The following is an 18,503-nucleotide window of genomic DNA, read 5'->3' as shown; positions in this document are numbered from 1 at the left end:
AGTTGGGTCTTTATTCTTTGGAACGTAGAAGGTTGAGGGGGGACTTGAGGGGGATAGATAGAGTTGACATGGATAGGCTTTTTCCATTGAGAGTGGGGGAGATTCCAACAAGAGGACATAAGTTGAGAGTAAAGGGCAAAAGTTTAGGGGTAACTTGAGGGGGAACTTCTTTTCTCAGAGAGTGGTAGCTGTGTGGAACTAGCTTCCGGCAGAAGTGGTTGAGGCAGGTTTGATGTTGTCATTTAAAGTTAAATTGGATAGCTATATGGACAGGAAAGGAATGGAGGGTTATGGGCTGAGTGCAGGTCGGTGGGACTAGGTGTGTGTAAGAGTTCGGCACGGACTAGAAGGGCCGGGATGGCCTGTATCCGTGCTGTAATTGTTAGATAGTTTATATGGGTTTATATATCACAATTTTTATTCCACCATGGAACGAATGCTCGAGCCTTAGGAACATTCCGTAGTGGAATAGTCAACTGAGCAACTTTATGAAGTATAGAACAGAGGGATTCATTCCAATCGTCTATGGAGCCCTCGCTATCAATCTCTTCTATGATATCCACAACTTTCTCCTCCAATGGGCCAAAGAAAAATTATACCTAGCAGCCCTCTCCTCAACTTCTACTATCAAATTTCTACCAAATCTACATAATATAGGATAGTGATCACTTCCTAGTGTGTATCTGTCCATAACATCCCATTCCCTGATCCTGGCTAAGTTTGAGGAAGAGATTGATAAGTCTAAGTGACTACAAGTATTATTTATAATATTAAAACTTGTTGGCCTTCCGTCATTTAGAAATACCACGTTGAATTTGCCTAGAAACTCCTCTACTACCGCTCCATTACTATCTTTACTTTCACTACCCCATATAGGATTATGGGCATTGAAATCTCCAACCCAGATTACTGGGGATCTTACCTTATTCATAATTTCATCACAATCTGATAACATCATGATATTACATGGATTATAAGCGTTAATCAAAGTTGTTTGACCACGAGAGCGCCAAACCTCCACAGCCATCATTTCAAGGTGAGATTTAAAATCAAGTCTTCTAAACTGAAGTCCTGTTTTTATGAAAGTTGCACACCCTCCACCAGATTTACCTGTTCTGTCAGCTCTCAAACTATCATATTTAGATTTTGTGATCCCTGGATGAGGCTTTAACCATGTCTCCTGTATACAGATCAAATCAAGCTTGTCTTTAAAAGTTCCAACAAATCTTTTTAATTCTTGACCATTTGCAATTAAACTTCTTGCATTCCATTGTAATATTAAAAACATCCAAATACTAATTATTGGCATTTTCATCCACATAAAGCTCCTCCGTACTCTCTGACCCCGACAGCTGGGAAGTATTCAGTGATTATTTGTCTGTCATATACTCATGTAATTTTTCCGGTAAAACCTGTTTCATACCAGGGAATCTCTCTACAGCTTCAACAACTACTTTTATCACATCCGACCTCTTGGTTGTAGTTTTAGCCCCGACCAGTACATCAACAACAAATGCCAAAAAAGACTCTTTAGTCATCAACACCATGTCGGAAGGAACCATAGTTGAAGAACACAGAATGTGCTGACTCCCCATCGTTCCAATCTTTTCTTTACTTATCCTTTGCTCTCTATCAACTTTCTTTACTGCCTCAGCATATGATATTTTTTGTTAGTTACTAACATCCTGCGTCTGCTTTACCTTGATAAAATACCCACATCCTCTGAACACCGCTACATGGTCCCCTCCACAGATACTGCATTTAGGTGCCACTGCCTTACATGCTTTAATATCACAATCCTCTCCACATTTCACACAACTTAGCAGGGAATCCGTGGTTTGAGAGGTAGTTATGTGCCAGCCCAAAACGAGAATCAAGTGCCTCAATTTAGGCAACCAATGGAACAAGGGAAAACAGGAAAACCCAGAATAAGGAATCGATGGACCAGACTGTAAATCGGAATACGGATTTCACGGACTGGACCATGACAGGGGGACAAGGAAATGGCAGATGAACTAATTAAATATCTTACATTAGTCTTCACTGTGGAAGACAACAGCAGTTGCCAGAAATTCAAGAGTATCGGGGTCACAAGTGAGTTTAGTTTCTATTACCAAGAAGAAGGTGCTTGGGAAGCTGAAAGGTCAGAAGGTAAATAAGTCACCTGGGCCAGAAGGAATACACCCCGGGGTCCTGAAAGAAGTAGCTGAAGAGATTGTGGAGACATCAGTAATGATCTTTCATGGATCTCTAGATTCTGGAATGGTTCTGGAGGACTGGAAATTTAGATACTGTATGCCCCTCCACTCCTTAAGAAGGGAGGGAGGCACAGGAAAGGAAATTATAGGCCATTTAGCCTGACTTCATTGGATGGGAAAATGTTGGAGTCCATTATTAAGGATGAAGTTTCGGGGTACTTGGAGACACATAACAAAGCAGGCCAAGTCAGTACAGATACCTGAAGGTGAAATCCTACCTGACAACATCTGTTGAAAGTCTTTGAGGAAACAACAGGCAGGATAGACAAAGGAGAGTCTGTAGATATTTTTTACTTGGATTTTTAGAAGGCTGTTGACAAGGTGCCACATATGAGGATGCTAAACAAGATGAAGACATCAGCATGGATAGAAGATTGGCTGACTGGCAGGAGGCAAAGAATAGAAATAAAAGGGCCTTTTCTGTTTGGCTGCCAGTGACTCATGGTGTTCCGCAGGGGTCAGTGTTGGGACTGCTTCGTTTCACATTATATGTCAATGACTTGGATAACAGAATTGATTGCTTTGTGGCCAAGGTTGTGAATGATACATAGATAGGTGGAGGAACAGGTTGCGTTGAGGAAGCAGGGAGTCTGCAGAAGGACTTTAACAGATTTGGAGAATGTGCAAAGAAGTAGCAGATGGAATATAATGTAGGGGAGTGTATGGTCATGCACTTTGGTGGAAAGAATAAAGGCACAGACTACTTTATAAACTGGAAGAAAATTGGGAAATCAGAGATGTAAAGTGACTTGGGAGTCCCATGCAGGATTCCCTAAAAGTTAACTTGCAGACTGAGTTTGTGGAAAGGGAAGCAAACGCAATGTTAGCATTCATTTCAAGAGGACTAGAATATAAGATCAAGGATGTAATGCTGAGGCTATATAAGGCATTGGTCAGACCTCACTTGGAGTATTGTCAGCAACTTTGGGCCCTTTATTTAAGAAAGTTGATGTTGGCATTGGAGTAGGTTCACAAGAATGTGTCTGGGAATGAAAGGCTCTGGGACGACACTCACCTGAGTTTGGAAGAATGAGGGGGGATCTCATTGAATATTGAATGGCCCAGATAGACTGGATGGGGAGAGGATGTTTCCTTGTTGTGGGAGAGTCTAGGACTGGAGGGAAAAGCCTCTTTAGAACAGAGATGAGAAGGGATTTTGTTAGTGAGAGGGTAGTGAGTCTTTGGAGTTCATTGCTACATATGGCTGTGGAGGCCAAGTTATTGAGTGTATTTAAATTGGAGGCTGCTAGGTTCTTGATTATTAAAGACATCAAAGATTATGGGGAGAAGACAGGAAAATGGTGTTGAGAGGGATGGTAAATCAGGCATAATGGAAATGGCTTAGCAAAGTCGATGGGATGAATGGTCTAGATTTGCTGCTTAGTTTTATGGCTTCATGGTATCTCTAAATAAATAAATATATAAAGACCCTCTTTGCTACTCTACTTGTGCAGCCACTTTCAGTAAACTGTACTCTTTTACTTTCAGTTCCCTCTGTTCCACAACACTCGTCCATGTCCTGCTATTCACTGTATAAGTCTTACTCAGCTTTTGACTGTCCAAAATATGTGGCCTCATATTTACCTCAGTTGAAATCTATTTGCCATTCCTTAGACTATTTTCCTAACTGATAAAGACCTCCTGGCTACTTATTGTAGCCATAAGGCCATAAGACCATAAGACAAAGGAGCAGAAGTAGGCCATTCGGCCCATTGAGTCTGTTCCGCCATTTTATCATGAGCTGATCCATTTTCTCCTATTTAGTCCCACTCCCCTGCCTTCTCACCATAACCTTTGATGCCCTGGCTACTCAGATACCTATCAATCTCTGCCTTAAATACACCCAATGACTTGGCCTCCACTGCTGCTCGTGGCAACAAATTCCATAGATTCACCACCCTCTGACTAAAAAAATTTCTTCGCATTTCTGTTCTGAAAGGGCGCCCTTCAATCCTTAAGTCATGCCCTCTCGTACTAGACTCCCCCATCATGGGAAACAACTTTGCCACATCCACTCTGTCCATACCTTTTAACATTCAAACTGTTTCTATGAGGTCTCCCCTCATTCTTCTAAACTCCAAGGAATACAGCCCAAGAGCGGACAAACGTTCCTTATATGTTAACCATCTCATTCCCGGAATCATTCTAGTGAATCTTCTCTGTACCCTCTCCAACGTCAGCACATCCTTTCTTAAATAAGTAGACCAAAACTGCCCACAGTACTCCAAGTGAGGTCTCACCAGTGCCTTATAGAGCCTCAACATCACATCCCTGCTCTTATACACTATTCCTCTAGAAATGAATGCCAACATTGCATTCGCCTTCTTCACTACTGACTCAACCTGGAGGTTAACTTTAAGGGTATCCTGTACGAGGACTCGCAAGTCCCATTGCATCTCAGAACTTTGAATTCTTTCTCCATTTAAATAATAGTCTGCCCGTTTATTTTTTCTGCCAAAGTGCATAACCATACACTTTCCAACATTGTACTTCATTTACCACTTCTCTGCCCATTCTTCCAATCTATCCAAGTCTCTCTGCAGACTCTCCGTTTCCTCAGCACTACCAGCCCCTCCACCTATCTTCGTATCGTCAGCAAACTTAGCCACAAAGCCATCTATTCCATAATCTAAATCGTTGATGTACAATGTAAAAAGAAGCGGCCCCAACACTGATTCCTGCGGAACACCACTGGTAACCGGCAGCCAACCAGAATAGGATCCCTTTATTCCCACTCTGTTTCCTGCCAATCAGCCAATGCTCTATCCATGTATGTAACTTTCCCATAATTCCATGGGCTCTTATCTTGTTAAGTAGCCTCATGTGTGGCACCTTGTCAAAGGCCTTCTGAAAATCCAAATATACAACATCCACTGCATCTCCCTTGTCTAGCCTACTGGTAATTTCCTCAAAAAATTGTAATAGGTTTGTCAGGCAGGATTTTTCTTTAAGGAATCCATGCTGAGTTCTGCCTATCTTGTCATATGCCTCCAGGTACTCTGTAACCTCATCCTTGACAATCGACTCCAACAACTTCCCAACCACAGATGTCAAGCTAACAGGTCTATAATTTCCTTTTTGCTTCCTTGCCCCCTTCTTAAATAGCGGAGTGACATTTGCGATCTTCCAGTCCTCCGGAACCATGCCAGAATCTATCGACTTTTGAAAGATCATCTCTAATGCCTCCGCAATCTCCACAGCTACTTCCTTCAGAACACGAGGGTGCATTCCATCTGGTCCAGGAGATTTATCTACCTTTAGCCTATTCAGCTTCCTGAGTATTTTCTCTGTCGTAATTGTGACTGCGCACACTTCTCTTCCCTGCCACCCTTGAGTGTCCGGTATACTGCTGTCTTCCTCAGTGAAGACTGATGCAAAATACTTGTTCAGTTCCTCTGCCATCTCCTCATCTCCCATTACAATTTCTCCAGCATCATTTTCTATAGGTCCTATATCTACTCTCACCTGTCTTTTACTCTTTATATACTTGAAAAAGCTTTTAGTATCCTCTTCGATATTATTTGCTAGCTTCCTTTCATAGTTAATCTTTTCTCTCTTAATGACCTTCTTGGTTTCCTCTTGTAAGGTTTTAAAAACTTCCCAATCCTCTCTTCCCACTAATTTTTGCTTCCTTGTATGCCCTCTCTTTTGCTTTAACTTTGGCTTTGACTTCTCTTGTCAACCACGGTTGCATCCTTTTTCCACTCGAAAATTTCTTCTTTTTTGGAATATACTGTCTTGCACATTCCTCATTTCTCGCATAAACTCCAGCCACTGCTGCTCTGCTGTCTTTCCCGCCAGTGTCTCTTTCCAGTCAACTTTGGCCAGTTCCTCTCTCATGCCACTGTAATTTCCTTTACTCCACTGAAATACCGACACATCAGATTTCGGCTTCTCTTTTTCTAATTTCACAGTGAACTCAATCATGTTATGATCACTGCCTCCTAAGGGTTCCTTCACCTCAATCTCTCCACTCACCTCCAGTTCATTACACAATACCCAATCCAGTACAGCCGATCCCCTAGTAGGCTCAACAACAAGCTGTTCTAAAAAGCCATCTCGCAGACATTCAACAAATTCTCTCTCTTGAGATCCAGTGCTGACTTGATCTTCCCAATCTACTCGCATGTTAAAATCCCCCACAATTATCATAACACTGCCCTTCTGACAAGCCTTTTCTATTTCCAGTTGTAATTTGTAGTCCACATCCCTGCAGCTGTTTGGTGGCCTATAAATAACTGCCATCAGGGTCCTTTTACCCCTGCGATTTCTTAGTCAACCCATAAAGATTCTGCACCTTCCGATCCTATATCACCTCTTTCTAATGATTTAATATCATTTCTTACCAATAAAGCCACGCCTCCCCCTCTGCCTACCTGCCTATCCTTCCGATACACCGTGTATCCTTGGACGTTCAGCTCCCAGAGACAAGCATCCTTTAGCCAGATCACAGTGATGGCCACAATATCATACCTGCCAATCTGTAGCTGTACAACAAGATCATCCACCTTATTCCTTATGCTGCGTGCATTTAAGTACAACACCTTAAGACCAGTATTTGATACTTTTTGCTTTGATTTCACTGCAACTTTATTGCACTGCAACTCATCCCAATGGCTACAAATTTGCCCCATCACCTGCCTGTCTTTCCTGACATCTTTACTGCTCACTATCTTAGATTTATTTCTGTTTTCCCCTTCCTCCGCTCTATCATTCCGGTTCCCATTCCCCTGCCAAATTAGTTTAAACCCTCCCTAACAGCTCTATTAAACTTTCCCGCCAGGATATTGGTCCCCTTTGGGTTCAGGTGTAACCTGTCCTTTTTGAACAGGTCATACTTCCCCCAGAAAAGATCCCAATTATCCAAGAATCTGAAGCCCTGCCCCCTACACCAGCCTCCTCAGTCTCAACAATAATGCTAATGTAGTAGAAACACAAGAGATTCTGCAGATGCTAGGAATCCAAAGTAGCACCTACAAAATGCTGGAAAAACTCAGCAGGTCAAGCAGCACCTGTGGAAATGAAAATGATCGATGTTTTGGGTCGAGAGCCTTTATCAGAACTGGAAAGGAAGGGAAAATAATTCAGAATAAGGTGGTGGAGAAAGGGGAAGGATTAAAAGCAAGAAAGTGATAGGTGAAGCCCGGTTATTGGGGAAGGGGGAGATGAAGTAAGAAGCTGGGAGGTGATAGGTGGCAAAGGTAAAGGGCTGGAGAAGAAGGAATCCAATAGGAGATGAGAGTGGACCAAGGGAGAAAGGGAAGGATGATGGTCAATTGGGAAAATCAGGTCGGGAGTGGATCTCAAGAGAGTGAGTTTCTTGAACGCTGAAGAGATGGCTTCTTAGAGCAGTTTGTCATTGAGCCTACAAGGGGATCAACTATAATGTAATGTAATGAACCAGAGGCAACTAGCAAGCTTGAGGTAAAAGAACCCTCAGGAGACAGTGATCACAATATGATTAAGCTCAACTTGGTTTGATGGGAGAAAGTAAAGTCTGACATAGGGTATTTCAGTGGAGTAAAGGAAATTACAGTGGTATAAGAGAGGGTCAGTGATGAGGGAAGGCAAATGCAATGTTAGCATTAATTTCAAGAGGTCCAGAGTACAAGAGCAGGGACATGATGCTGAGGCTTTATAAGGCACTGGTGAAGCCTCACCTTGAGTATTGTGAGCAGTTTTGGGCCCCTCATCTAAGAAAAGATGTGCTGGCGTTGGAGAGGTTTCACAGGAGGTTCACATGGATGATTCTGGGAATGTAAGGGTTAACACATGAGGAACGTTTGATAGCTCTGGGTCTGTACTCGCTGGAATTTAGAAGGATGAGGGGGGATCTCATTGAAGCCTTTTGAATGCTGAAAGGCCGAGGTAGAGTAGATGTGGAAAGGATGTTTCCCAAGGTGGGGGGGGGGAGGGTCTAGGAGAAAGGATGTCCAATTAAAACAGAGATGTGGAGACACTTCTTCAGCCAGAGGGTGGTGAATTTGTGGAATGTGTTACCAGTGGCAGCTGTGGTCGTTGGGTGTATTTAAGGCAGAGATTGATAGGTTCTCGATAGGATTAGATCAAAGGTTACGGGGAGAAGGCCAGGAAGTGGGGCTGAGGAGGGGAAAAAAGGACCAGCATGATGATGATGAATGGCAGAGTTGACTCGATGGGCTGAATGGCCTTATCCTGCTCCTATGTCTTATGGTCTTATGAGTGGCACCAGGGGAAGATGATAGGCAAGTGAGGAGACAGGAAGAGGTAAAAGGGGAGGCAGAGTGGTGAGTGGAGGCAAGCTGGTCCGGAAAAAATTACAATAAGTTAGAAAAATTGAAGTTTATGCCTTCGAGATAGAGCTAACCAGATGGAATATGACCTGCTGCTCATCCAACCTGAGACTGACCTTATTGTGGCAGTGGAGGAGGTATTAGTCAACATATTGGAATGGGAATGGGGACTGGAATTAAAATGATTAATTACCGAGAAACCTTGCTCGTTATGAATGGAGTGACAGTGCTCAAGAAAGTGGTTCTCTAACCTACGTTGGTTCTCATCATTGTAGAGGAGGCCATATTGGGAGCAATGGATACAGTTGACCACTTCAACAGATTCACTGCTGAAGTGTTGCCTCACCCAGAAAAACCATTTGGGGCCCTGAATGGAGAGAGGGAGGAGGTGAATGGGGAGGTGCTACTTCTTTTTCTTGCAGGGAATAGTGTCCGGAGGCAGATTAGTGGAGAGGAATAAATGGTCAAGGGAACCATAAAGGGAGCAATCCCTGCAGAAAGCAGAGGGTCAGTGGGAGGTAGTAGGATCCCATTGAAAATGGTGGAAGTTGTGGAGAATGATGTGTTGTATGCTGAGGCTCATGGGATGGTAGGTGAAGACAACAGCAGCTCTATCTTTGTTAAGGCAGCAGGAAGATGGGGTGAGGGCAAATGTCCTGTTAGTAGAGGAGATGTTTGTGAGGGCAGCATCAATGGTGAAGGAAGGGAAACCACATTCTTTGAAGAAGGAGGACATCTTTGATGTTCTGGAAAGGAGAGACTCATCCTAGGAGCAGATACAGCAGAAAAGAAGGAACTGATAAAAGGGAATTTTTTTTTTACAGGAGGCATGGTGGGAAGAAGTATAGTCAAAATAGCTGTGGGCGTTGCTAGATTTATAAAAGATATCGATAGACAGTTTGTCTCTAGAGATGGAGACAGAGAGATTGAGAATGGGCAGAGGGGTGTCAGAAATGGATCTAATGTAATATATCAGCAAATTTGCTAATAATGTATGTATGTTTATATTCAAATCATTTACATAATGAGGGTTGTGTGTTCAAAGAGCTGTGCCTTTCTGGGACCGACTCTCTGGGCGCAGAGCTCGGAACAAGTGACACAACAGACTTCTAACATTGTAAATCAGTGAGTTGTTTGTTAAGTCTCCCCTCTCGCTGTGAAATGGGGACACCTCTTTTTCCTTTGTTAGGGAGAAAGAGAGCCTGTGGTATGTCAAATAACTGGGTGAATGAGTAGTCTTTGGGGTACTGCAAACCTGTGTCTTTATTGATGCTTTGCTGCATGCTTAGGTGCTTGGTGGAGGGCGCTGATACTTTTTGCTGGTGGTGATGGTGGGGGGGGGGTGGAATCATTGCCTTGCTGTTGCTTGTGCATGGTAGGGGGGAGCTGAGGAGCTTTGCGGTTCTAACATTTTAATTATTCATTCTTTGGGACACTCCTCTGTTTTCGTGGATGTTTGCAAATAAAAAGAATTTCAGTGTGTATATTGTATATATTTCTCTGACATTAAATGTACCTATTGACCTATAAACAATGAATCACCGAGGTCTCCTGAGGCAACCCACTAGAATCCACCTTTGACTATCACTGTCTGCTTTCTATCAATGAGCAAATTCTGAATCCATCTGGCTAGCTCTAAATGGATCCCATTCAACCTAACCTTCCAAATCCACCTGCCCAGAGGGATCTTACTAAAGTCCATGTAGACAATATCCATGGTCATATCTTCACCTTTCCCTTTAGTTACCTCTTCAAAAAACTTCAAAGTTCCCTCAGATATGACCACCAACTCCCAAAACTGCACAAAGCTATGCTAACTTCTCTTGGTCAGGTCTTCACTATCCAAGTTATGTTGTCCCTCAGATTTTCCTCCAGTAGTTTCCCCACAACTTAATCAGGCTCTCCAGCCTTTAATGCCCTGGACTGTCCTTGCCACTATTCTTGAACCATTCACTCTACTCTTTTGGAACTTTGCCATTATCTCCACAGCAAATATCTCCACAAAGGCCTTCATGATTTCTTCCCTGGCCTTCCATAAGGTTTGTGAGTGCAATTAGTTAGGCTCTGGGGATTTCTCCACATTAATGCTCTTCAAGGCTGCAAATACTGCCTTCCTTATAATATGCAAATGATCTAAATACTATTTATTACCTTAATTCATTTGGCATCAATGATATCCTCCTTAGTAAACACCAAGGAGAAACAGATATTAAAGTTCTCAGCCATCTTCTAGAGCTCCACACATAGGCAGCCATGATGGTCTTTAAGAATACAGAGTCTCACACCAGTCACTCTTTTACTGTTAATTTAAGTAAAAGACGTATTCGGATTATCTTTAATCCTGCCTGCTAAATCTATCTCATACACTCTTTTTGCCTTAATAACTTCTCTCTTAAATCTGGTTTTACACTTTTCTATTCATCAAGGGATATATTCGTACCCAGCTGCCTAAACGTGATGTATACTTCATTCTTCTTCCTTGACAGAGTCTCAAAATCTTTTGTCAGCCAGAGTTCTTTGAAATTGGTATGTGCACCTCTCACCCTAACAGGAACAAGCTGCTACTAGACTTTTCATACGAACTTGTCTACGGCATTTATCGAGGAAGCGACCAGATCTCTGCCACCTGAGACTTCTGTGCCGCCATGAAGACAAAAATAGCCTTGTCATAAGATACACGGGGGGCACAGCTCTGGATGGACCCAGGCGACTTTTGCTGTCTGACATTTAACTTTACTGTTTGTAGGATTCTACGGAATCTACAAACAATCCCGAACCATCATTTTGACCCAAAGTCAAGTACCTCGAACAGCACACAATTCCGTCCCTGGTAACCGAAGGAGCATGATGCGTCCAAGTTTTCAGGTGTTATCTCTCTGTGCAGTTGACTAGACTGGGTGGGAGCTCCCAACTGATATACGGTTCAATTATTGGACTTAATTGCATTTCCTATTTTTGTTTTGCAGTTCTGATTTTTTTCTGTGTTTCGGGTTTCCGCTAACAACGATGTTTTGTTAACGGAGTTGATTCAGTTCTGCGACCCCGGACACTGGTCCTCCAGACCTACAATGGCAGCACCGACTTGCGCCGTAGTTGGGAGGAACCTTTCATTGCAGAGCGAACAAAAAAACCTCCAGGCGATAAATCTTTCTCCCGCTCCCTATTTCTGATTGGTGCCTGTAACTGCATATGCGCGTTGCTAGTTGGTCTGTTGGGCCGTCAATCACGTTTGAATGTTACGAGTTTGGAATAGTTTGCGATATTTTTGTGAGAAACCTCTTGGATTGAGAAACTTCAGTGCAGGCGGGCGGCTCTCGGTGTTCACTCTGTCATTCGACTATATCCCAGGCAGCTGAACAATACACAGCGAGAAAATCCAGTCGGAAAAGTCACGGGAAGTTACCGGGTTTGAGGGATGTGGTGGAGTGAATGTTGGGAACGTACGCAGACAAGGGAATGTGATTTACATTTTAGTGTTGGGAAGAACGGCGGGTATATTTTGATGGAGTAGGTTATACCATAACAGATCTCTGTCTACTATTTTAACTTTCAACAATAGTGATTTATAGACGTTGTACTTATTCGGCTACATTTGATTCTTATAATTGCCCACAGCAGAATCTACAAGAAAAAGTGAATTAGATTTTTCTGGACGGAGTAAATTCTAGAATTCTAATATTCTTCATTGGGTATTGTAGAGGGAAGCAGATGGTTCGTTTCAAAGCCGAAACACTTTCGTGAATCTGGGTCAATTAATAACACTGATTCTGATCTGAAGTAGGCCAAGTGAAGAAATAAGATCTAAACGATTAATTGTAGTGATTATTATAGTTTAACGTTGCGTTTTTGGTGTGCTGAGATCTTAGCAACTTGAATTTTGATTTTTGTAGATTTGAAAAACCTCCGTGAAAATGTCAGTGAGACAGAAAGAATTGGAGAGCAAGGCTGTTGCACCGCCCTTGAGTTCAGAATCTCCAAGGAGTTGCAGGACAAAATGTTTGGTTTGTAGAAGCTTTTACTCGAATCCCAAGCTCCTGCCTTGCCTGCACACCTTCTGCTTGGACTGCTTAAGTGGCCTGGAGCAGTTCTGTGTTCCGCAGACAGGGAGAGAGGTCAGGTCAGGATCTAGGGTTTGCATCCTGTGCCCAGCCTGCGATTTCGAGGTGTATGTGCCCACGGCAGGAATGCAAGGGCTGACCACTAACCACCTGATCCAAAACGAGGTTTTACTAGAACGTTTGAAGAGACTCAACCACAAGTTAGTCTGTGACCTTTGTAATGACGGAGATGCTGAAAGAAGGTGTCAAGTTTGCTCCGCAGTCCTCTGCGATTTTTGCTCTAAAGCTCACAGGTAAGCCTATTTGAATTGGTGTTTGCATTATGTTCACTCACCTAGCATTCATCTTCCAATAGTTTTTTGTATAGACAGAATAGTTTATAAACTTAGAGGAAAGGTATTGGAATGGATGTCTCTTCATCATAAAGTTTAATGTTTGGGTACCATCCAGTTAAATGATAGGAAGCAACCTGTTTGGTAAATTGGCTTGATACTGAGGAACTATGAAAAACCTATTTTGCATGACATGCATCGAGGTGGTCAGAGGAAACAAGAAAAGAATGCAGAATATAATGTTACAGTGAACAGCAGATGGGACAATAAGGTTATAACGAAGTGGGTTATGAGGTAAGGAGGATATGAATCCATCTTATCATAACTTGGGGACCATTCAATAGTCTTATTAACAACGGGATGGAAGCCGTCCTTGAGCCTGGTGGCGCTGCTTTGTATCTTCTGACTGTTGGGAGGGGGAGAAGGGAGGATGTGCAGTGTGGGTTGGGGCCTTTGACTGCTTTACTGAGGCAGTGAGAAGTGCAGATAAATCCCTGGGCCGGAAGTTGGTTTCTGTGATTTGCTGAGTTGTGTCTCCAGTTTCTTGCAGTCTAAAGGAGAGCAGCTGTCATGTTAAACTGTGGCGCATCCTGATAGGATGCTTTCTAAAGTGCATCTCTACAAATTAGTGAGGGTCAAAGTGGTTATGTCAGATTATTTAGCCTCAGAAGGAAATAGAGGCACTTGGCCCTGCTGTCTACGTGTTTAGACCAGTACAGATTATTAGCGAAATCAGTGCCCAGGTCTTTTGTTGTCATTGAGGGGAAGATTGTTATGACTCTATGTAACAGGCTCCTTATCTCCTTCCTGTACTCTGGCTCATCGTTATTTGAAAGTTTTCAATTATTTCCATCTGATGAACTATTGTAATTTTAAGATGATATCAATCTTATTAAAAATGTAGTTAGTTGGTCAAGAAGTGTTTTAAAACTAATTCTTTCCACAGGAGGCAGAGAGCGACTGCTAGTCATAACTTGGTGGCACTGAAGGACCTGCAAGGTGGAACTGGGAGAATTGTACAATCCATCATGTGCTCTGCTCATCCTTCAGAGGAACTGAGGTTGTTTTGTGAGACGTGCGATTGTCTGGTCTGCAGAGACTGTTGTATTGTGGGTCATCAAGACCACAACTGTGACTTTATCGCCAATGTCATTAACCAACACGGCAAGTCAATCAAGCAGCTTCTGAAAAAAACACAGCCACGTATTGGTACTCTACAGGAGAACATACAAAAAATTCACAACTCTAGACTGATTCTAGAAGAGCAGTTGAGCAAGATAACAGAAGAAATTAATAGTTTTACAGAGGACTACATCAAGGCACTGGAGAAACATCGGAACAGGCTTTTGAAAGAGCTGGAAGAACTGAAAATGCAGAAGGAGAACTCGCTCAATCTACATCAGATTCAGTTGGAACAAATCCTGGCAGATGTCAAGACTGGGGTAGACTTTACAGAGAGCTTGTTGACGAATGGCTCTCCTGAGGAAATCTTGTTAACCAAGTGTGTAGTAGTCAACAGGTTGAAGCAACTGAATGAGATTAGTTACAGCACTCCGCCCGGAGAGGATGACTGGATTCAGTTCCATTCGCAAGAGAGAGCTGGCCAGTGTGATGGATTTGAGGTGTTTGGGATCATTACCACAAAAACCATTGATCCCACCAAGTGCATCCTTCAGGGTGAAGGTAAGAGACAAGGACAGAGTATTTAACAGCACTTGTATCACTTTAAAATCTGTCAGCTGTTTTTTTTTGATGATAATGATAATGGATTGATCATATCAGAAGAGATTATACAGACTACATTTATATAATGTTGAGTTTAGAGAAAGCAATAAGACATAGAAGCAAAATTAGGCCATCTGGCCCATCGAGAATGCTCCACATTTAATCATGGCTGATCTATCTTCCCTCTCAACCACATTCTCCTGCCTTCTCCCCGTAATCTTTGGTGCCCTTACTAATCACGAACTTAGACACAGCCGCCTGTGACAATAAATTCCTCTGATTCACCTCCATCTAGCTAAATTCCTCCTCATCTCCGTTCTAAAGGGACTTCTTTCTATTCTGAGGCTGTGCCTGTGATCCTAGACTCCCTCTTTGGAAACATCCTCTCCACACCCACTCTATCCAGCCCTTTCAATCCCATTCCCATTCTGACATGTCCATCCACGGCCTCCTCTACTGTAAAGATGAAGCCACACTCAGGTTGGAGGAACAACACCTTATAGTCTGGGTAGCCTCCAACCTGATGGCATGAACATCGACTTCTCTAACTTCCGCTAAGGCCCCACCTCCCCCTCGTACCCCATCTGTTACTCATTTTTATGCACACATTCTTTCTCTCACTCTCCTTTTTCTCCCTCTGTCCCTCTGAATATACCTCTTGCCCATCCTCTGGGTCCCCCCCCTTGTCTTTCTTCCCGGACCTCCTGTCCCATGATCCTCTCGTATCCCCTTTTGCCTATCACCTGTCCAGCTCTTGGCTCTATCCCTCCCCCTCCTGTCTTCTCCTATCATTTTGGATCTCCCCCTCCCCCTCCAACTTTCAAATCCCTTACTCACTCTTCCTTCAGTTAGTCCTGACGAAGGGTCTCGGCCTGAAACGTCGACTGCACCTCTTCCTACAGATGCTGCCTGGCCTGCTGCGTTCACCAGCAACTTTGATGTGTGTTGCTTGAATTTCCAGCATCTGCAGAATTCCTGTTGTTTGCTTTCAATATTTGTTAGATTTCAGTGAGTTTCCCCCCACCTGCCCATTCTCCTAAACTCCAGTGAGTACAGGTCCAGAACCATCAAATGCTTTTCATATGTTATCTCTTTCATTCCTAGGATAATTCTTGTAAACATCTTCTCAATCCTTTCCAATGCCAGCACATCCTTTCCTAGATATGGGGCCCCAAAACTGCTTACAGTGCTGCAAATGTGGTCTGACCAGGTTCTGAAGGTGATTTGGCAGAGGAGATATTGTTGATGTTCCCTGATTGGAGTGTTTAGAGCTGGGGGGGGGGTGGGGTTGGGGGTCACAGTCTCAAAATAAGAGGTTTCACATTCAAGACAAGGATGAAAAGAAATTTATTCACCAAAATGTGAAACTTTCTGGTTGTGGAGGCTCAGTTATCAAGATAGGGTGATATTTGGATAGTAAGGAAATCGAGGAATATTGCGTTGGTGCAGGTTAGTAACATTGAGGTAAAAGATCACCCACGATCTCATTGAATGGCAGAACAAGTATAAAGAGCCAAATGGCCTCTTGTTTCCACATTTTATGTTCTTATCATATCTGTATTGCTGGAGGCAATGTAGACATCAATGTGACATTTCAATCAATTGTAGTCTCGATAAGACAATGACATAATCTAGCAGGTTTCACTGGCTGCAGCAGGAGTGCCCCTGTTACAAAGCAGGTTTTTGGTTATGATAAGGTCATGGTTCAAATGTTTGCTGGAAAATGTTTATTTTATTGTGTCTGGTTTTAAACCCCCCCCCCAACCGCCCCCACACAGCTAAATCCAGACCTGAATATCTCCAGCAGTTTGTTCTTATCATTTATTGGTGGTTCTTTATTAGAGTTGTAGTGCTATGTGAAGAAAAAAGTTTCCGGATTTATTCCATAGTGCCAGTATGTACTTCTCAAACATCTCTGATCACTGACTGTCTTTATGTTACTGTACTGAAAGCTTGCCTAAAGGCCAATCTTGGAAGAAGTTAAAAGCTTTTTAATATTGCTAAGAAGGGTCTGAAAAATGGTGCACCACACACAAAATGCTGGAGAACTCAGCAGGCCAGGCAGCATCTATGAAAAGAAGTATAGTCGATGTATCAGGCCGAAACCCTTCGGCGGGACTCCAAAGAGTGGTGACTTTTTGTGTGCAGCTCCTAAGGGAGTCGTCAAGTATTCCCACTTTACCACAGCTGAAATCTGCAGCCTCAGAGACTGCAGTGAGTACCATTGTTTGGAGTCATTTTAAAGAACTAGTGAATTTCAGATCTGGCAGGTTCATGTCTGCAGACCACCCAGGGAGTGAATGCAGCAGCTGGAAGCTCAACATAGAAACATAGAAAATAGGTGCAGGAGTAGGCCATTCGGCCCTTCGAGCCTGCACCGCCATTCAGTATGATCATAACTGATCATCCGACTCAGAACCCTGTACCTGCCTTCTCTCCATACCCCTGATCCTTTTAACTACAAGGGCCATATCTAACTCCCTCTTAAATATAGCCAATGAACTGGCCTCAACTGTTTCCTGTGGCAGAGAATTCCACAGATTCACCACTCTCTGTGTGAAGAAGTTTTTCCTAATCTCGGTCCTAAAAGGCTTCCCCTTTATCCTCAAACCGTGACCCCTCGTTCTGGACTTCCCCAACATCGGGTACAATCTTCCTGCATCTAGCCTGTCCAGTCCCTTTAGGATTTTATACGTTTCATTAAGATCCCCCCTCAATCTTCTAAATTCCAACGAGTATAAGCCTAGCCAATCCAGTCTTTCATCATATGAAAGTCCTGCCATCCCAGGAATCAATCTGGTGAACCTTCTTTGTACTCCCTCTATGGCAAGAATGTCTTTCCTCAGATTAGGGGACCAAAATTGCACACAATACTCCAGGCGTGGTCTCACCAAGGCCTTGTACAACTGCGGTAGTACCTCCCTGCTCCTGTATTTGAATCCTCTTGCTATGAATGCCAGCATACCATTCGCCTTTTTCACCGCCTGCTGTACCTGCATGCCCACTTTCAATGACTGGTGTATAATGACACCCAGGTCTCATTGCACCTCCCCTTTTCCTAATCGGCCACCATTCAGATAATAATCAATTTTTTTGTTTTTGCCACCAAAGTGGATAACCTCACATTTATCCACATTAAATTGCATCTGCCATGAATTTGCCCACTCACCCAACCTATCCAAGTCACCCTGCATCCTCTTAGCATCCTCCTCACAGCTAACACTGCTGCCCAGCTTCGTGTCATCCGCAAACTTGGAGATGCTGCATTTAATTCCCTTGTCTAAGTCATTAATATATATTGTAAACAACTGGAGTCCCAGCACTGAGCCTTGCGGTACCCCACTAGTCACTGCCTGCCATTCTGAAAAGGTCCCGTTTATTCCCACTCTTTGCTTCCTGTCTGCCAACCAATTCTCTATCCACATCAACGAACCTCTCCATTGTCTCAGGAAATGTGGCAGCCGGGCAGGACCGAAATGCAGGCCCCAAAGATCCACTTTCCTCCTTCCTATCATCCTCCCGTCTAATGTACTGTCCCTGGAAGATAAAATTGAAGACCTCAGAACAAGATTGCATTAGCAGAGAGAGTTAGGAACGATTGTGTACTCTGCTTCACAGAGCCATAGCTCATCCCCAGCACTCCAGACACAGAGGGCTTCACCATCTACTGGATGGACTGGACAGCAGCTTGAGTTAAAGCCATTTGCATCATGATTAATTCATCGTGATGCACAAGCGTGGCAGTTCTGTTTCAGTCCTGCCCCTCCAACCTGTTGTCCATTGTATCTCCTCCGTCATTCTGGTAACGACGTACATTCCTCTCCTGGTTGATGTCAAGTTGGCACTAGAGGAACTGAG

General features: G+C 43.3%; 1 protein-coding gene across 3 annotated transcripts in view; it reads left to right on the top strand.

Annotated features, from left to right (window-relative positions):
• Window positions 1-11,780: 11,780 nt before the first annotated feature.
• The window catches only part of trim45 (tripartite motif containing 45), a 34,609-nt gene continuing 27,886 nt past the window's right edge, over window positions 11,781-18,503 (top strand). For all 3 annotated transcript variants that reach the window (XM_072260375.1, XM_072260374.1, XM_072260373.1), the window contains exons 1-2: window positions 11,781-12,881; window positions 13,867-14,603. In XM_072260375.1, the coding sequence (XP_072116476.1) occupies window positions 12,442-12,881; window positions 13,867-14,603 (1,177 nt within the window). In that variant the 5' untranslated portion in view covers window positions 11,781-12,441. The remainder of the gene's footprint in view (window positions 12,882-13,866; window positions 14,604-18,503) is intronic.

The sequence above is a fragment of the Mobula birostris genome, chromosome 6 (genome assembly GCF_030028105.1).
Source record: "Mobula birostris isolate sMobBir1 chromosome 6, sMobBir1.hap1, whole genome shotgun sequence".
NCBI lineage: Eukaryota > Metazoa > Chordata > Chondrichthyes > Myliobatiformes > Myliobatidae > Mobula > Mobula birostris.
Note: the sequence above shows the minus strand (reverse complement) of the source record. Positions and strands in the feature narration are given on the sequence as shown.